This window comes from Halichoeres trimaculatus, unplaced genomic scaffold (assembly GCF_033239565.1).
Source record: "Halichoeres trimaculatus isolate MK-OKI-2021-1 unplaced genomic scaffold, fHalTri1.1 fHalTri1_scaffold_15, whole genome shotgun sequence".
NCBI classification, from domain to species: Eukaryota; Metazoa; Chordata; class Actinopteri; order Labriformes; family Labridae; genus Halichoeres; species Halichoeres trimaculatus.
Genome location: NW_027437193.1, coordinates 27811327 through 27836697, shown reverse-complemented (window position 1 = coordinate 27836697; position 25371 = coordinate 27811327). Strand labels below are relative to the sequence as shown.

The 25371-nt window shown below is 41.4% G+C and overlaps 1 protein-coding gene across 1 annotated transcript in view; it reads left to right on the top strand.

The window, feature by feature from the left end:
* The window catches only part of ece2a (endothelin converting enzyme 2a), a 131444-nt gene that overhangs the window by 55312 nt on the left and 50761 nt on the right, over positions 1-25371 (top strand). The window contains exon 3 of the mRNA XM_074687912.1: positions 10203-10486. Within this exon, the coding sequence (XP_074544013.1) occupies positions 10203-10486 (284 nt within the window). The remainder of the gene's footprint in view (positions 1-10202; positions 10487-25371) is intronic.

Sequence of the window (25371 nt, the reverse complement as noted above, 5' to 3'; positions counted from 1 at the left end):
TTTCATAACATGACCTAACTCTAAGAATCCATGTAGGTCGAATAAATATCAGACACGTGAGTGTGCAATAGTGTGTGTCTATGATTGCGTGCTGATGTCAACACGTACTTGTCATATAAGCAGTAATGCTTAATTAATCAGATAACAGTAGACCTGAACTTAGAGGGAAGATAACAAGAGATAATTGGTTGAAACAAGGCCCGGTGTGACACTGTCTGCTATCATTATTGTCATCAAATACACACAAACACCAACACGTGCAGGCCTCTTACGACCTGACACAGCCGCTCACCATCAAATTTTTCACAGATCATGCACAAACTGCAGCCATGATTCCTCTCCTCAACCACATTAGTTCAATGCACTCATTATAAGTCATTAAAGGAAAATTCAGATTTTTTATGACTCTGAACTCTCCATGAAGCACCCATTTGATGTGGATACATTGCGCACACACTCCCACACACAGTCGCACACACAAAAACAAACATTCCTTTTTTCAGGCGCTGACATTTACAGAAGTTGCAGCTGAACTTTGCGAAGCGTCACCGAAGCATCAGTTTACCTCGGGCTAGCCCGGAGCCTGCAGGGTGTGCGCGGGTGGCAGCAGGGTTGGCAGGGGTTCACTGTTGTTGATAGAGCACATGTGAACATCACCTTTCAACAGCACTGGCCCCTGTCCCCATCCTTAATGTGTCTAAACCAATCTGGGATGGGAACGAATACCCAGCATGCCTCTGACATCATGGAGTTTCCACTGCTGTGCTCGTCTCTGCTCAGAGATAGCAGCTTTGATATTTCATCCTGCTGGCTCCCTCGCAGGGGTTCCCCACCCACCACCCCTCCTGACCATAGATGGACTGTGGAGAGTCGCTGATTATGTGGGGAGAGGTCACCTGATAGTCCAAAGGTCACGTCTCAAACAGTTCATGTAGCGTACGAGTCAAGGAGCTGAGCTGAAGCGAGATAAAATGACTGTGAAAGGAAACTTCCGACTCAGTTGTGCATTAAAAATAGGATATAAGTCTGTAAATTTGGGACAAGTTTTTAAACTTTATACTGATACATGTCTCTGTGGCACTCCTGGATGGAAAACAGGCCTCTGCAAACAAACTTTAATGTTCTAGTGTTACACTGACCATCCTTTCCTGCAACGCTATCCAATAATCTCATGCTCTGAATTTTGTAACCAGCCTCAGGAACTCCTGCAGCAAACTGTTGATTGTGGACATGCTCGTGTGGAAAACAGACACATCAGATGATGCTGTATAATATTTTAAGCCTTTTCATGATGTTTTCTCATGGCAATCCTACTGTTCACATCATTTTCACTTTAAATCACTTTATTACATGGACCCATATGGATTCTGTAATAAATCTGCAGTTTAACTTTTGGATATTCAAAAGATAAGGGTGTGCTGGTTTTCTCGTCTGAATGATTAAACCTCATCAACTTTGTCGTTAAGCACTAAAATTCACTGTTGGTTTAGTGCAGTTTTTTTTTTTTTTTTTTTTGTCACATTTTGTCTAAAGCCTTGTTCATACTTCTGTGCTAACCCTATGTCATGGTGGCTGTCTTGGGCGCTGTAAACTTCTGGGTTAGTGTGATTCCTGCATGCTTTTTCACAGTCATTTTGAGCCTGTTTTGTTGGATTGAGGGTGTATTCACACCTGTGGCTCGTTTCCTTTGTTCCGATTCAGGGGCAAAAATGATACAGTTGTTGTGGTTGTCACTTGGTTCGCTTGTGTTAACAAGGCAAAAATTTGTTGCGGTCCAAAGTTCTAAACAAATGTCACGTGCGATTGATTTTTTTTCTTTCATTTGTCAGAAATCATACTTGGAATGTGGCGAGTTTCCTTATCTTCATGGAGCATCAACAACGTGTGTGGCTAATTAGCGTTATAGCGTTTCTGGCTCATGTAACAGTGTGCGCTATATGATCAACATATATAGTTTGCAAGAGTCTCGACTGCATTAAAGTGATACTCTAGGATAGAACAAGTTGGGTCCTATCACAAGGTTTAGGGCAGAAATTACCCCAACAGCAGTGATTTTGTGCAGCAGAAGCCCAGAGCGCACACATGGTTTCCTCTGCACTCAGACGGGGCCATATTTTACTTGACCAAAAACACAAAAAAAATGGACTCCCACCAAAAAAATCTGATATGGGTCTGCATTCACGCTTTATTTAGAGAATTTTCAGCGCGTTACTTTCACACAAAAACACCGCTAAATAGAATAGAATAGAATAGAATAGAATAGAATAGAATAGAATAGAATAGAATAGAATAGAAAATACTTTATTTATCCTCGAGGGGAAATTCAGGAGTCACAGCAGCATTTAAGAAAACAAAAGTAAGAAAGAGTATAGAAAGTGCAAAAAAAGTCCATAAGAAATTAGATGACGACATCCCGTCCACCACTCGTCCACCACTCTCCAGCCCAGCCAGTCTCCACCTCCACAGGGTCCAGGACTGAGCCTCCCCAGAAGTCTGTTCAGTCTCTGTCTCCTGGATCCTGTCTGCTCACAGCAGGCGAAGCTCCTCCAATGTGGCGCCGGCGTCCGATGTCAGCTCCATCAGCCACCTCCGTGAACAGCACGATGCCGCTGGGTTAGCACAGCTAGCTCGTCCATCCCCCGGGGCTAGAGCCCACGTTCCCAACAACAATGGATGGAAGGACAGGTCCACATCGTCACCTCCCAGCTCACATCCGAGAACCAGCACGTCGTCCTCACCTCCTCCTCCTCAGCTCGAGGGAAATCATCAAGCCCTACACTAGTTAGCATTGACATGCTACAGGCTGCTAACAGCTTAATTTGCATGTAAACAATGCAGCCATGGTTACATGTAGGATCTCCAGGCAAACACAGGAGAAAAGTAGTAAAAAAATATCGCCGAAGCCACAAAAAGTTTGGTGTCCGTGACCAACAATGAACCATACAAAGTGATGATCCACTCCAAATACAAAGATTACAAAAAGAGACAAAAAAATTACAAGAAACGGACAAAGACGAGAGAGCTGCTGCAACAGGCAGCTACTTGGGTAGCGCCTAGCAACGGAAAGAAAGAAAGAACGGAAAAATAAGGCTCTAGTTCTCATTGTGTCATAAAACAGCGCTACCTCCACTGCAGAGCCACAGCTGACTACGAGGCGCTCGCCACTTAGTGTATCAGTCTGCGCAAGCGGCATGCCAGATATATGCAAACGCAGGTAGTCTGCCAGGACGAAGGGACCCTACTATTCCACTCCCTCACAGTCACAAGATGCATTTAGGTATCTAAACATGGTACCCTTTGGGTTTACGTGAATCGGTACCCGGTAATTTTGACAGAATGGGTCGGTACCTATAAAAGTACTATAAAGTAATTCGGTGCCCATCCCTGTACGCATCAAGGCGGAGCTCTGCCATGCGCAGACATAGGGAGGAGAGTTGTAAACATGTGACCATCCCATCATGTAAATAAGATAAATAACACTGAGGTCACTAAGTCTGTTAAATAAAAAAAACAAGCTATAGATCTAATCTATAAGAGATGTATGCCGCTCATCTGGGTCAGAGAGATGAGTCCCTTTTTTTCTGCACTCCGCTCCCCCTCACCCCTGTGTGTGTTTATCCGTCCCCAAGCGGGTTTTCCACAGCCGTGGTCTGGATCATTTCCCGTGCGCGTATTACACACTTTGTTAATCACTATCCATGGGTCTTACTCTGATATACTGAAATACGTCCACACTGCAGGCATGTTTTCTATCTTACCCAGACAAGAGCATGCAGACTGCAGGTTTTGCTTGCGTCATGACATCATACTGTTTCGGCCGTGTTTTTTAGGTGATAAAAGTCTTACAACCAAAAACCAAAAATGCACTTTGGGTCATTTTTGATTTTGTCCTTGTACATTGTATGTTTTGTAGTAAAATTGTGAGTAATAGGTGTCTGGTTCAACTGGCCACCAGCACAGGTATGTTAATCTGCAAGGAGGTCAAAACACGGTGGTGCTAGCTCTGCTAGCGTTCAACATACTTCTCAAACGATTTTAACATTGGTTATCGGCAGACTCCGTGGCCCTGTATTTGTCTGTAATGATAAAGATAGAGCTCAATTTTCTGAGTATTTCCCCCCTGTAGCTCAGCTGGTCAGTCAGACTTTAAGTTCCCACCAGTGGCTGTGTAACAGACTTAATCTATAATATTCTGAAGTGTGATCCTGGGGTTCTCCGTGTGAGACAAGCACCTCTTTGGATCAGCCAGTTCACTTCTATTTAAAACTCTTGTTAGTGCTGAATTCTCTGTATAAATGTACACACAGATGGCCAACAAATGCTTCAGCTAGCAAACAGTTTACACGCAACAGAAGTGGATGATGGATGTTCAGCACACTTTGTTATTGCAGATTTGTTATGAGTGGTATGAGACTTTTTTTAGGCCCATGACTTAAATTTTCCATCACACACACACACACTCTCACACACTCACACAGCCAGCAAAACAAGGTGATATGACACCTCTAACTTTAGTCTCCCTCTTTGCTGCTGTAGATAATCCAGTTAGGATGCACTCTCTGAGTATCAGGAGGTTTTATCGTCACGCCTACCGCTGAAGCAAAAAACAAACCCCAGGCCATGTATCCTGAACAAACCTTTGTCACATAAACACACGTGACACATGCACTCTAGGATCTTCCCACACAAGCACACACATACAGACTGACTTAGACACAGCACAGCCTTGCAGGTGTGTGTGTGTGTGTGTAAGTATAAAGGTCAGAGGTCACTGGGGACACTCGCGGATGTCACGGACCCCAAACGAGAGAAGTGTCCTTGATGACAGCCTGGCAACTATAATTGTCGCGACAACCCCAAGGAATGAGCTGTCATGTGACACCCCTTCCTCTGAGCTGTACATGGAAAAAACACACACACACACAGACAGACAGACACACACACACACACAAAGCTGTGTCAGCGGGGGGAACCCTCTGGAAACAATGTGCGGCATGTTTGGGGAATTGGGAGAGGAGTACAGGAAGGATTTAACCCACTGTGGGGAGAACTAAATTTAGGTTTGAAACCAGGCTGCAGGGCTGTGATTTTTAGTGGATCACTTTAGTGGAACCACTTATAATTCATGGAGTCATCAACATTATGTTCACCATTAAAGAACTACTTTTTGTTAAGGTGAAACATTTTAAGAGTTCCTTTCTATATGCATCTTGTAACCAGAAGGCTCCTATTCTGCTGCATTAAATGGACAAAAATATAATTTTTAATTCTTTTTTTTTTGTTTATTCCTCCTATCAGTAATACATCAGAATCTTTTGTGTTCCTCTGATTGTTTCTCATTTATTATGTTGCCTCTTCACAGGAACGTAAAGCTTTTCCAAATAACCTGTTAAACCTTTCAAATGCAACTGTGACTTGTTCACTCTTATTCAAGCCAGTCATAAAGAGAAGGTTTGATTATTTTAGTGTTCAAAAACAGTACAAACACTCTTTCATCCTTGTTTTCAAGCCAGCAGGGAGAGCCTTCAGGGGACAGCATCCTTCTGGGAACTGAACAAACACGTTTGCACAAGGGGTTAACATTGCTTCAGAATATGTAATTAGTGTTTCTCATGCGCTGTTTTTTTAGGGATAGGTGAGTACCAATACCAGCCTTATTTCAAGGTTTTGATACTTGTGAAAGCCGATACCAGCAGCCAATACTCAAGGCAAAAAAATTCAAACATATTGTAGGACCTCCTCGCAGTAGTTGGCGCTGCATTGCTGCGGTCTGACACCACGGCAAATGGCATTAATGAACCAGGGAGAGTTAACTGTTTTATTTTGCCCTTCAGTGTATTTTGAAGAGTTATTAAAACTCTTACAGTTTATTAGTTTTTTTTTCCATTTTTGTTAATTTATGAAAAACAAATTGTATGCCAGTTGGTGTTTTATCTTAGACGTATTGGTCTGATAAAAAAGTGGTATTGAACATCCCTAGTTTTATTTTTTTTCAATGTTTTGTTTGATTCCTAATGTAAGGGTCTTTCTTCAGCAGACTGACATGAGTAATGCAACAGTTTTTACAAAGCATTTAATTTAAATTTCCAGCAAAAACAATTCAAACTGCGGTTTGTTGGTTTGAGATTTTTAATGTACTTTTTAGTTGGTATATCAAATGTATAAAATCTTTTGTTGTGGAGCATTGAATCAAATTTTGAGAGTTAGAACTGTTCTTTGTATTTTTTGTGTAACAACAATGGTGTTAGTTTGAGTTACTAAGGGTAGAATTTAGTCATCAATCTACCTTTCCTCATAATCCTTTCACAAAGTCAAGCTCGGCCCACTAAACATCAGCTGCTCCAAACCATAGACTGTAAAAAAAAAAGGACGTCATCTTGCTCGGCTCGAAGTGAGGTCTCCACAGAAACTGCTCCCCCTGGTGACTGGCTGCAGTGTAGGTTTAAAAATACGGCTTTCCAGTCATTCCAGATGGGCTGTGGTCAAACTTTAAAAATTTAATACACCTTGTAGAAATGTTTCTCACGTCCGATTGATGTGGAGATTTGAAGATATAATTTGGCTGTCCTGTATCCAAGTCCTCTATTTTTCTGAAAAGTTTCCTTTTCGTTAGTTTTCGAGGTTAAAAACTAGGCTTTATGTCACGTTTAACGATGATCGACAGCTGCCGTTCTTGTGTATTTTTTTCAGGGATTGTAAAATATCTCGGGAGGTAGAGTCAGGAAGTGATTAGACTCTCGAAAGAAAAAAAAAACTATTATTTTTGTCACCAAGCTCCACTCAGATTCTCCCAGAATCCCTCATCGTCTCTACTGCGCAGAATCTGGCTCCAAACTGCTACAATGGTGGCGCCAGAGACAGGGGTATTTTGGCTTCAAAACCGTACAATGATAAATGGCGGAGCCACGCTGTCCACTCTATATACAGTCTATGCTCCAAACACAAGCCCCTTTCAGTTGACAGCTTAGGTGATAACTTCTATTCAATTGGCAAAAAAGGCCAATTTCTGTTTAAACTGCTGTAGCCCATCCACTTTACAACTCCCCTCAAGCCCAGATCCTCCTTTCATGTTGTGTCTGGTTTAATCAATGTCATATGTTTTGTCACTGATGCTGGCTGTGGCTTGTACCAGTATTTTTTTCTGCTAGCATGCAAACATCTTCCTCTACTGGTGCTCCTGTAACACCTCAGCAGAGCAGCACCTGCTCTGGACACCCCCAAATCACACCTCATTGAAGCAGTAACTCGTGCAAAAGATGCCCAAATCAAGTAGTGAGTGCATGAACACACTTTTCAGAGGGCTAACGTTTCTGCATTAAAAATTCATTTCTATTGGTCCATTGTAATCATAGACTGTTGGATGTATGTCGTAGTCCCCTTGACGTCCTCTGTCTGTTCCTCATGCAGAGTAATGAGGCCAGTTGTCAGCAGGGGGTCATACTGGAATTGCTGACTCAAGAGGCAGACTTTGAGCCTCCTCACTAAAAGCTACAGGGTGCCAGACCTGTCAGTCACATGAGCTGTGCCTCTGATTGGGTTAACTCATGATTTTAATATTTTCTGAACTGCTGAGTTAAAAAATAATTCACCCCATTTTCCCATACACTGAGGTGCACCTGTAGCAGTTTGGACTGGAGTGGTCGTGACTGTGATGAGAAAATGATCCGCCAGTTGTTCTTTCTGCATCTTCTATATTATTTATTTAACACAAGCAATAAACTGTTCTATATCATGACCGACACAACAAAGGATATTGTCAACTTATAAACAAGTCTTTCCTGTCGGCCAGGCCTACGTGTTATGATGAAATGAGATGAGTTGATGCATGAATTGATACGAATAACGGATCTTTGTTTAAAGCTATGGTCTACGATCTGACACCCAGTTTGGCTGATGAGACATTTGAAAAACGCAGCCTGCCCCCTCCCTCACTCAACCCTCCCTTCCGTGTTTCGAGATCCCGCCCCCCAGCTTGTATTGCCCTACCTCGCCTCCGAACAACACCCCCTCTGACAGAGCAAGAAGCTGGCCAGCAGAAAATGTAAAAACACGACAGCCATCCCCCTTGTAACACACGGTGGTAGCTTTTTCAATTGGACCAGTGCAAACAAAACCATAAATTAGCGGGGTTATGTGGGTCTGTCCCAAATCCCTCTGCAGCTTTTTCCACTGGTCGTACATTTCTCCAGTATTTAGTCTCAGTTGGCTCCTGTATCACTCATAGTTCTTCTTCGCTTCAGCCTTTAGAAACTTTTTCTTTTTCTTCCCTTCCCTGTGGAGGGTAACAGTAACAGCTTTCTGGTTTCGGTCTTCTCTGGCTCCATGAAGCTTCAGTAGCTGAGCAGCTAGCTGACGTGAGAGGGGTAGTGGGGAAGGACGAGGTGGGACCATGGGCAGGACAGTGCGGAGCAGGGAAGACAGGGGATTGGATGGACTCATGCACAAACCTGGAATGCGGTGAACGGCTGTCCGGATTGTTCAATTATTATGTCCTTTTGCAGCTGATTTACTGAATCGTTTTTTTTCTTTCTTTTTGCTTTTTTATATTGCATAGATTAGACCATAAAAACCTCAAAAACAGTGTTATTAATAATTACCAAGCTTACAAATCGTTGACCATAGCTTTAACTATTACAATCACAGCAGAATATTGACTGATTGATTTAACGTCAAGCCTTTTAGACATGTGTTAATATTATCATTAGTTTACTTAGAGAAAGGAGCAAAGCACTGCAAAACAACAGACCTGGTGTGAACAACAATCTGAAAAATCAATATGAATCCTCTCTGCTGAAATGTGTCAACATGTGGGGTGCACTGTTTTATATAATGAAAAGAAAACACTGTTACCATACATATCATATATATAAAAATCTTACTGATCTCTCATCAGCAATAAAACACTAACTAAATTGCAGAAATGTAAATAAAAACGAAGTTTTGTCTCAACTACCGAAATATGTAAACATGTGGATTGCACTTTTTAAATACACTCTAAAACTTTTTTTTCTAATCGCAGCCTTTGAAAATTGCATTCTATTAAATTGTGACGGTGTAAATTTGGTTAATTGTTCAGCCCTACTGCATACACACACACGCACACGCGCGCACACACATGCACTCACACACACACTGCTTAACAGGTTACAAACGTGTTGTTTAGTGTGCGAGGCTGCTAACAGAATCAGTCTTTCATGTTCTCGCTTACACACACATACACACACACACACATACACACACACACACACACACACACACACACACACACACACACACACACACACACACACACACACTTTCGGAGGCTGGTAATTAGATGAAGTAGGGAGGTGTTAACAAGCGCCAGTCACACGTTGGAATCTGAGGTGTAAGCGCCAGCATTTTGCCGGAAGTCACAGCCCCACCTGTGACACCCTCTCCCCTTTTCCCAGGCGGGCGACATTAAACACACACACACACAAGTACACACACATGCTGAAGCACAGGATCATTTGACGGCTTTGAAAGAGAACACACCTGAGCTACACCTCTCCAGAAACATATGTGCTTCAGGGGGGTGTATAAGACTCCCCCATGTCCTCCCACTTCTTCCTTCCCTTTTCTTCTTTTGCCTGTCTTCTCCTCCCACTCCTCCTCCTCCATCCGCACGATCTGTGAGTCATCTGATCCTAAAGGTGAGAAGCTGCGTTCTGTAGATTATTTTCATCTCCTCTTACACCAGGAGAGAAGATCTTCACATCTCCTTTGTCTTCTTTTATTTCCCTCCTTGGCTTTCATCCATCTGTCGGACACCCGGCTACAAACTAGAAACACTGTTGTTGCTTGTGACAGATTTCGTACCATCTGAGGTCACATCAAAAAGCTGCTTTACCCTTGAACACATATGGTCCCCCCGGAGAGGAGGCTCCCATTTCTGCTTGTGACTGAAGAGCAGTTTGATGAAATAGACTGAGCGTGTGTGTGCTTTTCTTTTTGAAATGAGTCACAGCTGAGGTGGTCCCTGTCGTAGCAATCTGTGCTGTAATCATATGTAGTGTCTGAAGTGATCACACCGTCATTCAGTCACACTGAAAAACATATTGAGGATTTGACTCATCATCAACATTTTGTCAATGACTCATCTCTGATCCTAAAATCCCTCCTTCATTATTTTCTTTTCCAACATGTCTCAGTCTCCCTCTCTGTCCCTTCTTTTCCTTCAGGTTGTGGAAACAGCAGCATGAGCGCTGACATGTACAGCGCCGGCTACCACTCCATCACCAACATCGACTACTCAGCGGTGTGCATCGGTGCAATGAGTGCCAGGCACAGTGACTGCCCGGGTATGAGCTGGCATCAGATGGACGTGCGTGAGCTCTCCTTCTCCGATGCCTCCTTCGATGTCGTCCTGGAGAAAGCCACATTGGACGCCATCATGGTGGGAGAGAAATCACCCTGGGGGGTTTCTCCAGAGACGGCCTGTTTTATTCACAAAGCTCTCACAGAGGTAAAACACCTACGCAGCCACAAAAATGAAAAACATGCCATACGCAGAGATGTTTTTGTGAAAGCAGTGTTGAAGGATGTTTATGGAAAGCAGGAGCTAAACCTGTGGTAAAAAAAAAGATTGACCAAAGCTCTGAACTTAGAGTTCATCATGGAAGCGCAGGGACACCATGTCAAAGTAACAAATGATGGCGATGAAATGGGCCCATGAAAACAGCCACCTATCTTCAACCATGTATCACCATTAACATTTTGACTTTTACCTAAAAATGCTCACAAGACTCCACTGCACCTCTGAAAGTGTGCTGTGGTGTGTTTGAAAGATCCTGCCAATTTTCTTTGGGTTGTCATGTCATCTTCTTTAAAAGCCACTACTTTGGCTTCTTTGAATGAAATGTAGTTGTCCATAATCGCGCGCACAACTATCATCAAGACGATCTAATCTACACTCTCTTGACAGAGAAGCTACAGCTCCCAGGTCACGATAACAGGAGTAATTAAATAATAAAATCATAATTAGCCTGTGACCTGTAATTCAATCCCTCTGTTTGATCTATATTATCAAACGTAATAGTGAAAAATGAATGACTGTTCATTTATTTGTTTTTCATTACAGAAAGGAAAAAAAAGTAAAACAAACCAATTATCCGTGTTTCGTTTTTTTGATCTATAGTTGAATATCAACTGAATGAATGATACACGATTTGGATACAAGCCATCCCACCTTTGGAACCTTTCCGTCAGTGCCAGACTAAACCGATCTGATCCCAGAAGATGGAGTTGCATTTTTGTTTGTTGGATTTATTAGTAGGGTACACTTTTTCGTGCTGCTATGGCGTCATGCTATTATTTAACTGATGCAGCCATCGGCATCTAGCTTACACACCACCCACCACGAGGCGGCATGGCTGGCTGTGGAAACCCAGACTTAACTGTGCCAACCTGTACCAAACCGTACTAGGGCTCAAATTCCTGTAAATTATGAGGCAGGGTCTTCATGGATGGACTTAGTTACCAACAGATACTGGATGAGATCGAGATTTGGAGAATAGGAGAATTGGAGTCAGTGCCTTGAACACGTTGTGGTGTTCCTACTGGCCATCATCTCCAATGGCCTTTAGGTCCAGTGTAAAGCTCTGTAATACAGCTGTTTGTTCTGACACTTTCTGAACCAATAGTTACTTTTTCAATAATTTTGACCCGTTTTGTTTGGCTCTAACCACTGAAGACTAGTGAGACCCCACAAGTGTTTGATCAACTTATGTAACCATCATAACCTGCTGGTGTCAAAGGTCAAAAATGGCTTTACTGACAGGAGCCATTAAACCAAGATGATCCATGTTATGAAAAACACCTGACACTGTTCATAATTTTATATCTGACACTGGTTTAGAATTGAATAGAAGAATAGAAAATACTTTATTTATCCCCAAGGGGAAATTTAGGAGGAGTCATAACAGCTGTGAATAGCATTATGCCACTCTGACCTCTGGTATTCCCTCTGTTGCTGGGTTAGCATGGCTAGTTCATCCATCTTATTGGAGATAGACCTTACGTTCCAAATGACGATCGATGGAAGGACAGGTCCATGTCGTCACTTCTTAGCTCACACCTGAGAACCAGCACTTCGTCCTCACCTCCTTCTCCTCACCTTGTGAGAAGACATCAGGCCCTGCACCTGTTAGCATTGACATGCTACAGGCTGCTAATAGCTGATATACCGTGTGAACAATGCAGCCATGGTTACATGTAAAATCTCCAGACAAACACAGGAGAAAAAGTTGTAAAGAATAACGCTGAAGACAAAACCAGTTTGGTGTCCACAACCAACAAATGAACCAAACAAAGTAATGATCCACTCCGAATTACAAGGAAGGAAGAGCTGCAGCAACAGGCAGCCACAACCAACAGGGTGTTGCCCGGCAACATTCCTGTTGGGGTTTGTTAGAGAGACATAGGATTTTAATTTTCATCCCATGAGTCAGCTGTATTGCTTTCTGATACTATCCATTTCTGATATTTTAAGTTTGCCTTTTTGCTAGTCACTTGTTTGGTACTAATCTGAATTCTTATTGACTTACAAAACCAACAAAACATTCAAAACAGTGATATAAATTGTTCAATTAAATCAAAGTACAAAGTACAAAGAAAGACACATTTGCATTTCCAGGCCCTCGGAGCTCAACAAAAGACCTGTTTAAAATTTGACTTTATCTGTCCTGATTTTGTTTAGGTCTTACCCTCAGTCGAAAAGAAATTATAGAAGAGTTTTGCTGGAGCAGTGACTTGAAGGTTAACGTGAATGCTTTGGTCTCTCTCTAAAAACTCTATTTAAGCTCTTTACAAGAAAGTTTTGACAACTCTCATGATTGCATTCTCTGAAGGAATATTCTTTCTTACAGAGGACCAGCATCGACTTTCATGGATAGCAGTAACACACACAAGGAAGAAAATGCCTGCCAAAGATATATCCTGTAGATTCAACAGAACAGACCCTTTCTGTCTTTGTTAGCAGTGCTGAAGCACTACGAGTCTTTAACCACCTCCTGTATGATGATTTGAATGTTCTGCCGCAGTGAGAGTTTATCTGTAAATTACTTCTCTCTGACAGTGGAATCAGTAACGGTGGCACTTTACATTTCCACTCCATCTCCTCAGCCCATCAGTTGATTTCATTGATGTGAAGTGCCCTTCAGCTGCTGGCTGCGGCTCTAACCACCGCTGTGTCGATGTGACAATGACAATGCTTTGGCTATTAGCCATAGTTGACCTTGACACACTGAGACAAGAGAACGCTGCTATCAGCTAAAGTACCTCTGAATGGAAAAGAATTACTCATGATGCATCCTCTGTCATATGTGAAGAGCTGCTGAATGAGAGGGAATTCAAAGTTTACTTTGTAATAACAGGTTTACTTAAGACTTATTACACAGGTTGGATATGTAATTACTGTGCATGTGTTTGGAGGAAAGTTCAGGTTTTATGGCTCTTAATGGAGCCAGGTAGAGATGACAGAATACAAGCTAAGGTAATGAAACCTCCTACTGAATGATTTCTGCCTTTTTTACAAGACGCTTAAATCACACAAAAGTCAAACCATCACTGGACATTAAGGTAAATATCCTGAGAAAATATGAGTCAGTGCCACTAGAATAGAATAGAATAGAATTTATGTGTTTTTTGGATGAAATTATAAGAAATTACATGAAACAAGAAGTTGTCTGTTGGCTCATCTCCCATTGGCTAGATAGTTATGAAGCCTGATGGCTGCAGGGAGGAATGTTTTTCTATCTGTCAGTCCCGCAGCCCTGAGAGAAAAAACAACTGTTTTGTAGCCTAGCATGTTAACCTGAATTTCCCTTCTGGGACTGATAAAGTATTCTATTCTATTCTATTCTATTCTATTCTATTATATTATATTATATTATATTATATTATATTATATTATATTATATTATATTATATTATATTATATATTATATTATATTATATTATATTATATTATATTATATTATATTATATTATATTATATAAAATGGAAGTAGGGATTGGTACCGAATGAGGTACTTTTATAGGTACCGACTCAGTCAAAAGTACCAGGTACCGATTCACAAAAAATCAAAAAGTACCATGTTTAGGTACCTAAATGCATCCTTGTGACTGTAAGAGAGTAGAAGAGTAGATGACTTTCAATGCTGGATAAGAACACAGCATTACAAGGGTATATATCAAAAAATAAATTTGTTAAATTAAAAAGAAAGAGATTTTATCATTGAACAAATTTATATTTTTAACAACATAAACACAAAAAAGTACCAAAAATTGGTACAGTTGGGTAACGATACCAATTGCCAGGTACTGGGCATCCGTACCGTATCATTTCAAATGTGAAAGGTACCCATTCCTAAATGGAAGCTTCCAGTTGTGTAAAATACTTAAAAGTGTTTTGATGGCATCATGCCAGGCTTAACTGAAAATCCATCGGATAGACTTCACAAGGAGCTGTATGAAGTGAAGCTTTCTGTGGTCCAAGAAGGTATTTTCCACAAATGGCAACTATTACGTAGATCTGGCTTCAAAAACTGGTTAAACTGAGGTATCGTTAGACGAAAAATGTAGGGATAGACTGATCTTTAACTTCCACTGTTCCACACTATTTTCTGCAAAGGTGATGTCTGTGAAGCACTAAACTTCCCAGGGATGGTTTAAGTTGGTGAACAAACATAATTTGTTTGCCCCATTAGACACTTGGAGCCAAGTTTCAAAATGGCATCAACGAACTTTTTCGTTAAGACTTCCTTGCTTTATCAGCAGAGTTCAAAGATGTAACGGAGAAGGCCTTCTCTTAAGATAACTTGAGTTCTGATGTTTGACCATTGTTGTGTTGAACAGCAGGACTGTCAGACACAAGTTGCTCAGTGCAGTTCTACGAGCTACAAACTTCAAAGTGTCACACACCAGTGACTTGTTTTGACTGTTGTCAAGGAAATGCTTTGTCCATGGTAGATTTTATTGACTGAAAGCCAGATCATTTACAGAAGCAATTATTAACAATAAGAATGAATTTCATTTACAGGTGCTGCTCAAGCTCCCAAGTACTCAACAATAGTTTGGAAAAAAAAAAGTTTATGGGAAATTCATTCAGAAAAGATACGTTGGATGACCGTCAGAGTGACTTGAGTAGAAAATTTCTTTGATCTTGATTTTCAGTACAAATATGGACCGTGAAATCGGGGCCTCACCACCCCTCTGACTTTTTGGGTTTTAAGTAGTAGGAGTAAGAAGAGGTACCAAGTTATGTAATAGATGGGTTTTGAGGCAGGATTAGAAAACAGCCAATGAGTCAATGTCACAAATTTTAGGTGGAAGAGGATTTAGTATTCTAAAAGTATTCTGTGCTAGTTGGAGTTTATGGAGGGACTTGAAGGGAAGACTAGCAAAAGGAGAGTTGCAGAGGTCCAGGCAGTTGGTAACAAGTGAGTGGGCCAGGATGGCAGTGCTGTTAGGGGTGAGGATGGGGCCTGGTGTTGCCTAACACAGTGTCATCCTCACAAAAGCAAATACTGGTTATTGGTTAAACTGCTATTGGTTGGCTCTTGGCAGTGACGTACCACAAATCTGATCAATGTTTGGCAGTCACAAGAAAAAAGTAATGCACTAGCAAAGGCAAAAAACAGGATAATAATCCAGCCCATGTGGGTGAAAACAATAAAATAATACAGTTTGTTCTTTTCTGAATGAAAATGAAAATGAGGAGACAAACAATGAGTTCTCTGTAGTGACTTGTCAAACTTTGTAATTGTTTCCTGCAAAGCTCTGTCACTGCTGCCAGGCTGTATCTTACCTTCCTAACTGTGTGTGAGTTATAAATCCATTGAGGATCTGTCAGTGCTAATAAAAGGAAGGAGCCTTGAAATGTTGAGCTTTCCTTTTCCTTGTTATCAGAAGTACAAGTTGTAAGGTGGCGCTATTTTGGCCTGTTGGTTTTTCTTACAATTAAATTTCTGGTCATTTTTTGCCTTTTATGTAAAGTACAGCTGAAGAGGGAAGTGAGATAGAAGGAATGAAGAATGAAGGAAGACTTGCAGGGAGTGATCTCCCAATGATGGCTTGGAGTCAGATCAGCAACCACTCATATGGGGACTGTAGCCTCTGTGGACTGCTGGACCTTAATTTGATCTTTAAAAGAATTGTGATTTCCCTGAATGAAATCAGGAAGGCTTCATCAGATCAAGATAGCATGTTACAAACCCCAAACAGTCAGCTGTGGAAGCCAATGAATTGAGATCTTTTTATTACTGCTGGCCTCTGCTTTTTTGCAACATTTTTTGCAAGATGCATTGAGATGACTCAGCGTAATGATTCATAGCTACATAAAATGATGTAACTCTGTAAATCTTAATGTGTTTACTGCCATCAGCTTACAAAAGGTAACCAGAAAACTGGTTTGATGTCATGATGTAGGCTTAGGTGTCCAAGTAAGTGGTAGTGGTGGTGGTGGAGTTTTTCTATCTATAACATTACTTCCACAGTAACCTATCTCTTTTTGCAAATCTTGCTCCAGTATTTGCCTTAAGCACAAAACATTATGTCAAAATAAAACTCCTCCTGCTTGCTAAGTTACTTTTAACTGTCAAACTTTACCAGCGGAGTTCTGGACCTGAGTGAGCTCCAAATATCAACTCCAATCTTTTTCTGTGGAAGCTACAAGCTGAACAGAGGCGCTAAAATTCAGTGTAAAGAAATGACTGTTAATGGTCTCATTTGACTCTGCAGGTAATGAAAAGACATCAAAATAAGAGTGATACTTTTTCAGAATGAGTCACAGTTCCTTTAAGTGGAAGTTCACAACTCTTGGTAGAAAAAAGGTTCTATTAAATTTCTTTCTTTTAATGACGCATTAAATACATTAAAGGTACTATGAGGAGTGAGTCTCTCACACGCTGTCGTAAAATACTTTTTGCGAGGTGTGTGTTTGTTTTGGAATCAAATGGAGATCAGATCGGAACAAATTTTCTTTTTTCAAGACAACTTTTTACGGGATACAACGTGTGGTACGAGGTAAGGTATTTATCATTACAGTTATGTCGTGCTGCAGTTTGAAATGTGCCATCAAGCAAATGTTGTAGTAACTGGCTCTAAGTAGTGCTATCGGCAAGGGATGTCCTAGCCCAATCAGGTACTTTTGCCGCCGAGTCATTTGATCTATAGTATCTGCCAATACCGGGTCCCGATACGATGCTTCTATTCTGATACATCGCGCTTCCAGCTTAAAGCACCTGCCATGTTCTGCTCTACTTTACAGCATTCAACCAATACTGTCACTATGTGATGTCATGCCCTGCGTTGTTTCTGTGTGGGGTTGAGACAATCTGACTCTGTACCGCCACAAAATGGTAGGAAATACTGAGATGTTATTTTTCCCATTTGTTTTGAACTATTATACAGCTGATAAAAATAACAAGCATTTTTATCTATCTATCTATCTATCTATCTATCTATCTATCTATCTATCTATATATATATATATATATATATATATATATATATATATATATATATATATAAACACAACCGATCCTGATTAGGATGAAATGTCCAATTCCGATTGAGTCTGTAACCACGTAATCAGCACTGATTTCCGATCACATGATCTGATCTGGACATCCCTACTGTAGTGGCCGTTTGTCCACCAAAAAAAAGACAACAAAAAGTTTCAAACAATCTTTCATAAAAAAACTCAAAAGGCCACTCTTGCACCGTGGGTTATGGTGTACGCGGATGGGAAAATAAACATAAGGTCCAAACAGATGTCAAACTTTCACAAAAATGTGGTTTATTAATCCAAAAATCAAACAAACAAAGAACAAAGGAAAACTCCCCATGTGGCTCCCGCTCCGGTAAAAAACCATTTGCCCACCCAGGTGCATGCTGGTCCCTACTGTAAGCTTACCTATATAACCTAAAGTGCCACCGTGCCCAACTTAAACAAATAATTAACAAAACACCCAAACTAAGGAATGATAAACTACTGAAATACTAACAAAAACGTTATCATAATTAAATCAAAATTAATTGATTTAAAAATAGTGAAAATCTAAACACTAAACTAAATTCTAAACAAAACAAAGAAAAACACTAAATAGCTCCTACACCTACTATCGTCATCCTGGTGCTCCGACGTATCTGTAGGCTAACGTGAAAACAAGTAAACACTGTCAGTTTGTATGTAGTTTAGTAGCTGTTTATATTTAGCACAGCTGGCAGCCCAGTGCTCTAAGACATGTCTGTAATGTGTAAGGTTAGTGAATCCTGGTCATGTCCTACCAGTCATCTACCAAGCAGAGCTAACGTAACCTCACTCTTCATTTTATTGACAGACTCTCAAGTTTGAACAGACCACTGAAGAATAACTGCTGACTGTGGGTTGGAATGAACATTATCACAAACAGTTTATCCTTTGCGTGAGCCTTTTGCTCGGGCGGTATCACTTTCCCGTCTCTCTTTCTTCTGCTCTTCTGTCCTTTTTCTGTCTGACAGTTAGGCTCCAGTCTCCACCATCTCTACAAAATTAATCACAGAAATCACAGAGAAAAACTCAGATCTCTCTTCTTACTTCTAAACTTCATCAGGTGGCGTGGTGTTGTCATAGAGACTTAGGCGTGCTGTTAATCAGTCCGGTCCTGCTCGACTTGATTGAGAATCTGAAAAGTAGCAGTTTGAAAAACCTGTGACCAGTAACATTGGTGCTGATAATCTCAATTCAAAGTGTGGATTATGATCAGACATATATCTAGAAGGGAGACTTTTTAAAGATCACTTAGAAACTCCTCACAGCCCCTTTAAATATTTGGTTTGAGGAAGTCAAAGGTCCTCTCTGAAAGATTATGATGCCCACAAAATTCTCCCAAGCTCAAGAACTTTAAAGGACTTTTAATCTCATATATAAACTCTGCTTGTAATGCCTTCAGCTTAACAAGTGTCTAGATGGACTCCAGCTGTAAACACAGGAACACTCTGTGCTGTATGTGGGCCAAGTTTTCAGGGACAGTGTCTGACAATAGCAACACACACACACACACACACTCACAGAAACACAGACAATGTCCTGGGAGTTTTCCTCCAGCAGAAGGGAGTCTTAGAGCTGGATCAGTCAGTGTGTGTGGGGGACAGATGGAGGATTTGACTTTCCTTCAGAGGAAAGGAAACTGAACTCGTGGAGCAGTTTGAGCGCCATTTTACAGTACAGTCGAGTTCCTCTCACTCGTCATCACCTTCTTCCCTTCACACTCCTCTTCTCACTCCTGCTTCTCACTTTGCTTTTCCCTCATCTGCACTTTCCTTCCTCTCACCTGCTCTACGCTCGGGGCTGTGTGGAGATGCTTATGTGTGATTGTGTTCATGTTGTCTTTGTGCAGCACTGTGAGCGTTCAGCATCTTTATGTGTGTGTGTGTGTGTGATCATAGAGAAGTCGATTTTTCTCCACACTGGTGTATTTTTTGCTCTTGCTCTGTGGCTTGTACATGTGCAGCAGTCACGATTCCAGTAAATATGCATCTTTATATGTATGTGTTCCACTGGAACGTGGGAGTTAGGTTCGTAGCCTGGTTTAATTTCTCACAGCTCTCACACAAATAAGGAAGAATGAGAGAGAAGGGAGAAAACAGCTCTCGGGAACAGAAGAAACAGCCTTTGAGATGAAAGGGAAGAGAAAAGGAGAGTGTAACTGTACGATGACACAGAAGAGAGAGACAGAAACCAAGACTGACAGAAAGCTCCTAAGCAGCGCCAAAGTGACCGATGATGAGAAGGTTGCAAAAACAAAAGGGACGCACTCGTGAATTTTTAAGCATTGAAAAAACTCTGTACATTAAAAGATAAAATACAACAACATCTCATCCTGGCAACAAACCCCTCATGACGCGTTGACCGTGTATAGAATCATGGCACAGTCCTGCAATAACAAATACAGATTTATTTTTGTTGTTAACACATAGACACACAAACAAAATCTCACAGCAGAGGCCGTGGTGCACCGAGGTGTGAAATTTATTTCACAGCCCTGACATGCTCTGTGGATCACTCATACTGTTGCTATGGAGACTCTTTCCTTGGATATCATCTCAGACTAACACTTTTAATTGCTAACCTTTAGTCTAGTTTAAAGAGCTAAAGACGAGTTCTGGGGCTCATTCAAAGAGGTAAAGGCGAGGCGCTAAAACCTAAAAATGTGCAGGCGTGTTCTCTCAGTCCAGTTGAACAAAGTCAATATGAGTTTGTACTCTATAATGATTCTCTATTGATGGTTTTCTCTTTTCCTCCCCAGCTGGAGGGTTGAAAGTGCAGACTCAGAGCAGGAACATGTCCCAGGAGTCTGGGGTTTGTTTGCTTAACAGCTCTGAACTTGAAATTGTTGATAATGCAAGGTCTGAGTTTTAGCCAACGCACAAGTTTTGTTTTTCTGCATAGTGTCGCTGTTTTAGTCAGAGAGTCTGACTTGAAGCCAATTCATACAAGAGGCCGACTTTTCCCAGAAACACAAGGAAGCCTGTTTTGTCCACTTTTCACCCAAAGTTCACTCAGGTGTTCAGTTTGTCTTAAAGAGGAGGATTATGCTTTCCTATATTTCAAACATGGACATTAAGTAACAATACTTGATGTCCATATTAAATGCATAGACTTTAAAAATGGACGTCATCTTGCTTGGCTCGAAGTGAGGTCTCCACAAAAACTGCTCCCCCTGGTGGCTGGCTGCAGTATAGGTAAAAAAAATCCGGCTCTCCAGTCATTCCAGATGGGCTGTGGTTAAACTTTAAAAAATGAATACACCTTGTAGAAATGTTTCTCACATCCAATTGTTGTGGTGGTTTGAAAATATCATTTGGCTGCCTTGTATTCAAGTCCTCTTTTTTTTCAGAAAATGTTCATTTTCATTAGTTATATGAGGTTAAAAACGAGGCTTTAGGTAATGTTTTATGATGATTGACAGCTGCCGTTCTCGTTTATTTTTTTTGGGGGGGGGGGGGGGGGGGGGATTGTAAAATATGTCAGGAGGTAGAGTCAAGAAGTGATTAGACTCTCTAGTCTCAACTGCGCACTCTCTGGCTGCACAACTGCTTCAATGGCGGCGCCTGTGATGCGGGAATTTTGGCTTCAAACCACACTATGGTAAATGGCGGAGCCATGCTGTCCACTTTATATACAGTCTATGAGTAAATGGGCTTTTTTTTTTAGACCACTACATATTCATTCGTCTACATATTCAATTCCCTGAATCTGTCTTTGAAACATGTTCTAAAAAGAATCTTCACACGATCTTTGTCAGACTTGCAGAAATGATAAGGCCATTGTATAAGGAACTGGTCCATGACATGTTGGAGGTGCAGACCTCAAACACTACAGCCTGTAGCCCAGCCCACAACAGGCCACCAGAGGGCTAGCCAATCAGAGGGAAGGGGGTCTGTGGAGTGCAGAGCCTTAAAGAGACAGCAGCTAAAATGAAGCATTTCAGACAGAGGTGAGAAAAAGTGTTTTCCAAATCGCCAGTGTGAATAAAAGCTTTGAGCTGGACTGTAGATAGTTTCCTTTTATAACAACACAATATTACTGAATACACCAATACAGCTCTAACCAAAATAAGTTGTTTCTCCTGGCAGACTCTTAGTTCCTCACATTAGGAAGTAAGCCATCACTAGTGTCACAGTTGTACAACTCCATGTTTTATTTTATGAGTCATGCTGTTTGGCACATCAAGCCACCAGTGAGTGAGGTCTAACTGTACATTTTTCAGACTCATTCATGGACACTCATCCATGGACACTCTGAGTAGGACTAGATTTTTACTACATGGAGGCTTTGATAGAAGACCTCTCAGAAATATTAACCTCTGGTTTCTGAAGAGGTGCGATCAAGCTTCATGTTGGTGGCAGCCATATTGGAAATAATGAATCAACCTAACTTTCAGTTAGTCTAGAAACAGAAAGGTGGAGGTGAATGGATACCTCTCATCATCAAAAATAGATGCGTTACTGATGACAGTTCAACCCCTGTATTTTTGTTTGAATATAGAAGTGATCTACTGAGCACAACCCTTTTTTACCCAGACAGTGGATGTTTGGTTTCTGTCCTTAAATTATGATGTTCTGATAAGAGGTCTGATGAAGATTCTTTGGCCTTGGAGTGGACACTTTGAGAACTGCTGTCTTTTGCACCAAACTGTATTTCCTTCTTTTCTTCCCCCAGAGCTGCAGCTTGAGCTAAATATGACACAAAATACACGCGTGAGCTAAGAAACACCTTTTCACGTTGCTTTTTTTTTTTTTTTTTTTTTTTGCTGCCGCCAGCTTTTAGTATGTGTCTCTTTCTGTCTTTGGAAGCTGTTGATCTTTATACATGCATGATGTTCTACAAGTCAGAGCAGGGTAGATGAATAGCAGGATTGATTTGATGTCTGAAAGATGATGACTAAGGCTTTATTAGCTCCCTACACCGTGAAACAAATGATGACGCCTGCTGTATTTGATTTAAAGAGCCTAAAGACTGTAATGGTGTTCAAACAGCAAAGTCACCAGAACACCACTTTAGCTTTTCACATCATGTCACACATGCCATCCTTTCTGTGCTCCACTCCCCACCCTTTCTTCTTCCTCTTTCTCAGAGTTTTCCCTCGTAGATCTGAGACTGAGTGTGGCAGACGACTTACTCCTCTTCTTCTTCTTTTTCTTCTTAATGGTAATTTTGCACAATCCTCTGTACCCTAATGCTCCCCTTTGTAGGCTGCAGCAGTCACAGCTCTATTGTTAAAGGCCTGTGTGACAACGCCTGGCTGTCAGAAAAACAGACTGTGGGAGGACAAAAGGTTTGTGAGAAATTCAAGATGAATTTAAGAACATTTTAAGTGAATTCGATGATGAGAGCTTCATTTAGTTTCTCACATCACGGATCTTTGTTTCTGAATGAAATGTTTGAACATGACTCAGTTCACTTCATTCATAACAATCTGTGTTTTTCAAACTAACTGGTGCCAAAAAGAGTTTTTTTTTCTTTCCTCTGATGGTAGGAATAATTCAGTCATGTGCGAAGCCTCTCCCCCGCTAAGCTAATGTATTGGAAAAACATTTGCCTGTGCACCCACCCACCCACCCACTGATCATGCTAGTGATGCTCCTGTCATGACATCACTCTGAGACACTCATTGACATTGATTGGTTGTGCCTGGCTCCTGCTGTGAAGAGTTCTCCCCCTGCTCCATTACCAGGAAGCTTGGACGCCTGCCGGGAAGACGGCCCCGTGGGAACATTTATCTTAGGACACAAACACACACACACTCACATTTAGATGGAATAACAGTCATGAAGACAAAGAGTACATCAGCTTTCATGTAATAATGTCCCCAGTTTGTTGTTTGTGCTTTAATAACATTGACTTCAGCTTGTTTTAGCTGCTGTTGGAACCTTTTGTACCGCGATAAAGTGGATTACTCCAATCCACTCTATTGTCTCTTTGCTTCGTCTGATTTTCACACCCCTGTGTCCTGTTGTCCTGCTCCATTTCCCTGTGAAGGTGGAGCTTCAGAGAGTGAACTTTGGTGGCATTCATTTGATTTTTCTTCTCCTTTTTTAAAATGAAGAAAGGGAAAATCTAAATTTAACACAAATGTAATTAATGTTTACAAAGCCCCTTCCTGGGTTGAAATCAGTGACTCTGGTTTTCTCTTTGTTAAGGGCCTCTATCGACATGTTGTGACCCAAATTGTTCTAAAAAGGTGTTGGATGTGACAGATTATAAGAAACTGTTTCTGGATTAATCTGACAGCGATTTAGAAAAAAAAAAACTGCCACTTTCTGCCCTCAGTGGACAGAACATGAATCAGTTCAGGTCGTTCTGTTTTTCTGACCTTTAAGTTTGAAAACTTATACTATGGAGTCTGAACACTGGTATGAAGAAGAAACTTGGCATTGTAGAAAAAGTTGAATTTAGGCCCCGTTTACACGGAGACTCCCGCAACGATTCTTCCTTTGCGTTTTCAAAAGCCACCCGCGTTTACATGAGGACGGCGTGAAAACGATCCGCGTTCATACGACTCCAGGAGGAGAAGTCTCCTCTTCTGTTCTTTCTTTTTCTGCCGTTTTGTTGTGTAAGACGGTCGGCAATCCAACCATAACGCGCATTACCGCCAACTACTGGCTCAACTGGAAATGTGGCTGAGCGCGGAGCCTTCACCCAAAACTGTGAGTGCGCATGCGGTGACGTCAGCGTTTCACCCTGAGACGCTCCGCTCTGTGTTTACACGAAGCTGGATGGAGGAGCGGATTCAGATCTTTCCACTCTGGGGAGCGTTTTCAAAAGTTTGCGTTTTCACTGAAAACGCAACGTGGTCTCGTCTAAACGGAAGGCCAAAACGCAACGAAATGTTTGCGGAATCGACCGTTTTCGGCGTCATGTAAACGGGGCCTTAATCTGAAACAGCGATTGGCATTGTTAAAATGTTTAACTGAAAAACAAAAAACAGACATTGAAGAAACACTATTTTTTGATGTTAAGGGGTGTTTTTTAACACCAGTATTTAGATATGTTTTTGCACTCATCACTGGTTTTCAGTTTCAGTTCTCTTTTTTCAGTTTCAACTTACTGTGAACAGTGTTTTGACATGGAGGGGTGTGGCGGGGGTTCCAAGTTTTCAGGAGAGGAGAGCGGCTTCTATCAGCTTATTGTTGCCTCTGCGGCTGTGATCGCACACCGGACATTTCAACTTTATATCGCCGTTTTGATTTGATTTTCAACATTACTCTGTCAAAAATGAAATTTCGTTGAAATATGAGATTAAAGTCAAAATGACAAAAAAAGTCAAAATAACCTGCCCTGTTGTTTACCAGGAGTACACTGGCTACAGTCAGCTCCTCAACAGCCACAAGCACGACTGACAGTAGAAGAAGCTGCCATACAGGAGCCTAAACGACAGTCTTCAGGATCCATGAGTGTGAGACAGGGTCAGTCTTTTACTTTTTTATTGCATGCAGTGTTTGATAAAGTGTGTGTATGCAATGACTTTTCTGATTGGCCCTGAAGTATCCCCCCTTATCAGTTCATTGGAGACCGGTGTGCGTGACTAGAGGACAGACACTGAGCAGCAGATAGTAGAGAAGAACGACAGCAGGACAGCAGCGTAGAAAACAGCGTCCTCACCCAACCCTAAAAATACCGACCAAGAGAAACAGACTTAAGCTGCATTTCCACCAAGCAGTCCGGCTCGGTACGTCTTGCTACGGCATGTATTTTGTGGCGTTTCCACTGACTTATCCCAGGACAGATCCCCAAATAACCAAGATGAGCCATCCTACTTTTAGGTACCCTTTTGTATGGGTGCAAGACTGAACGGATCTGAT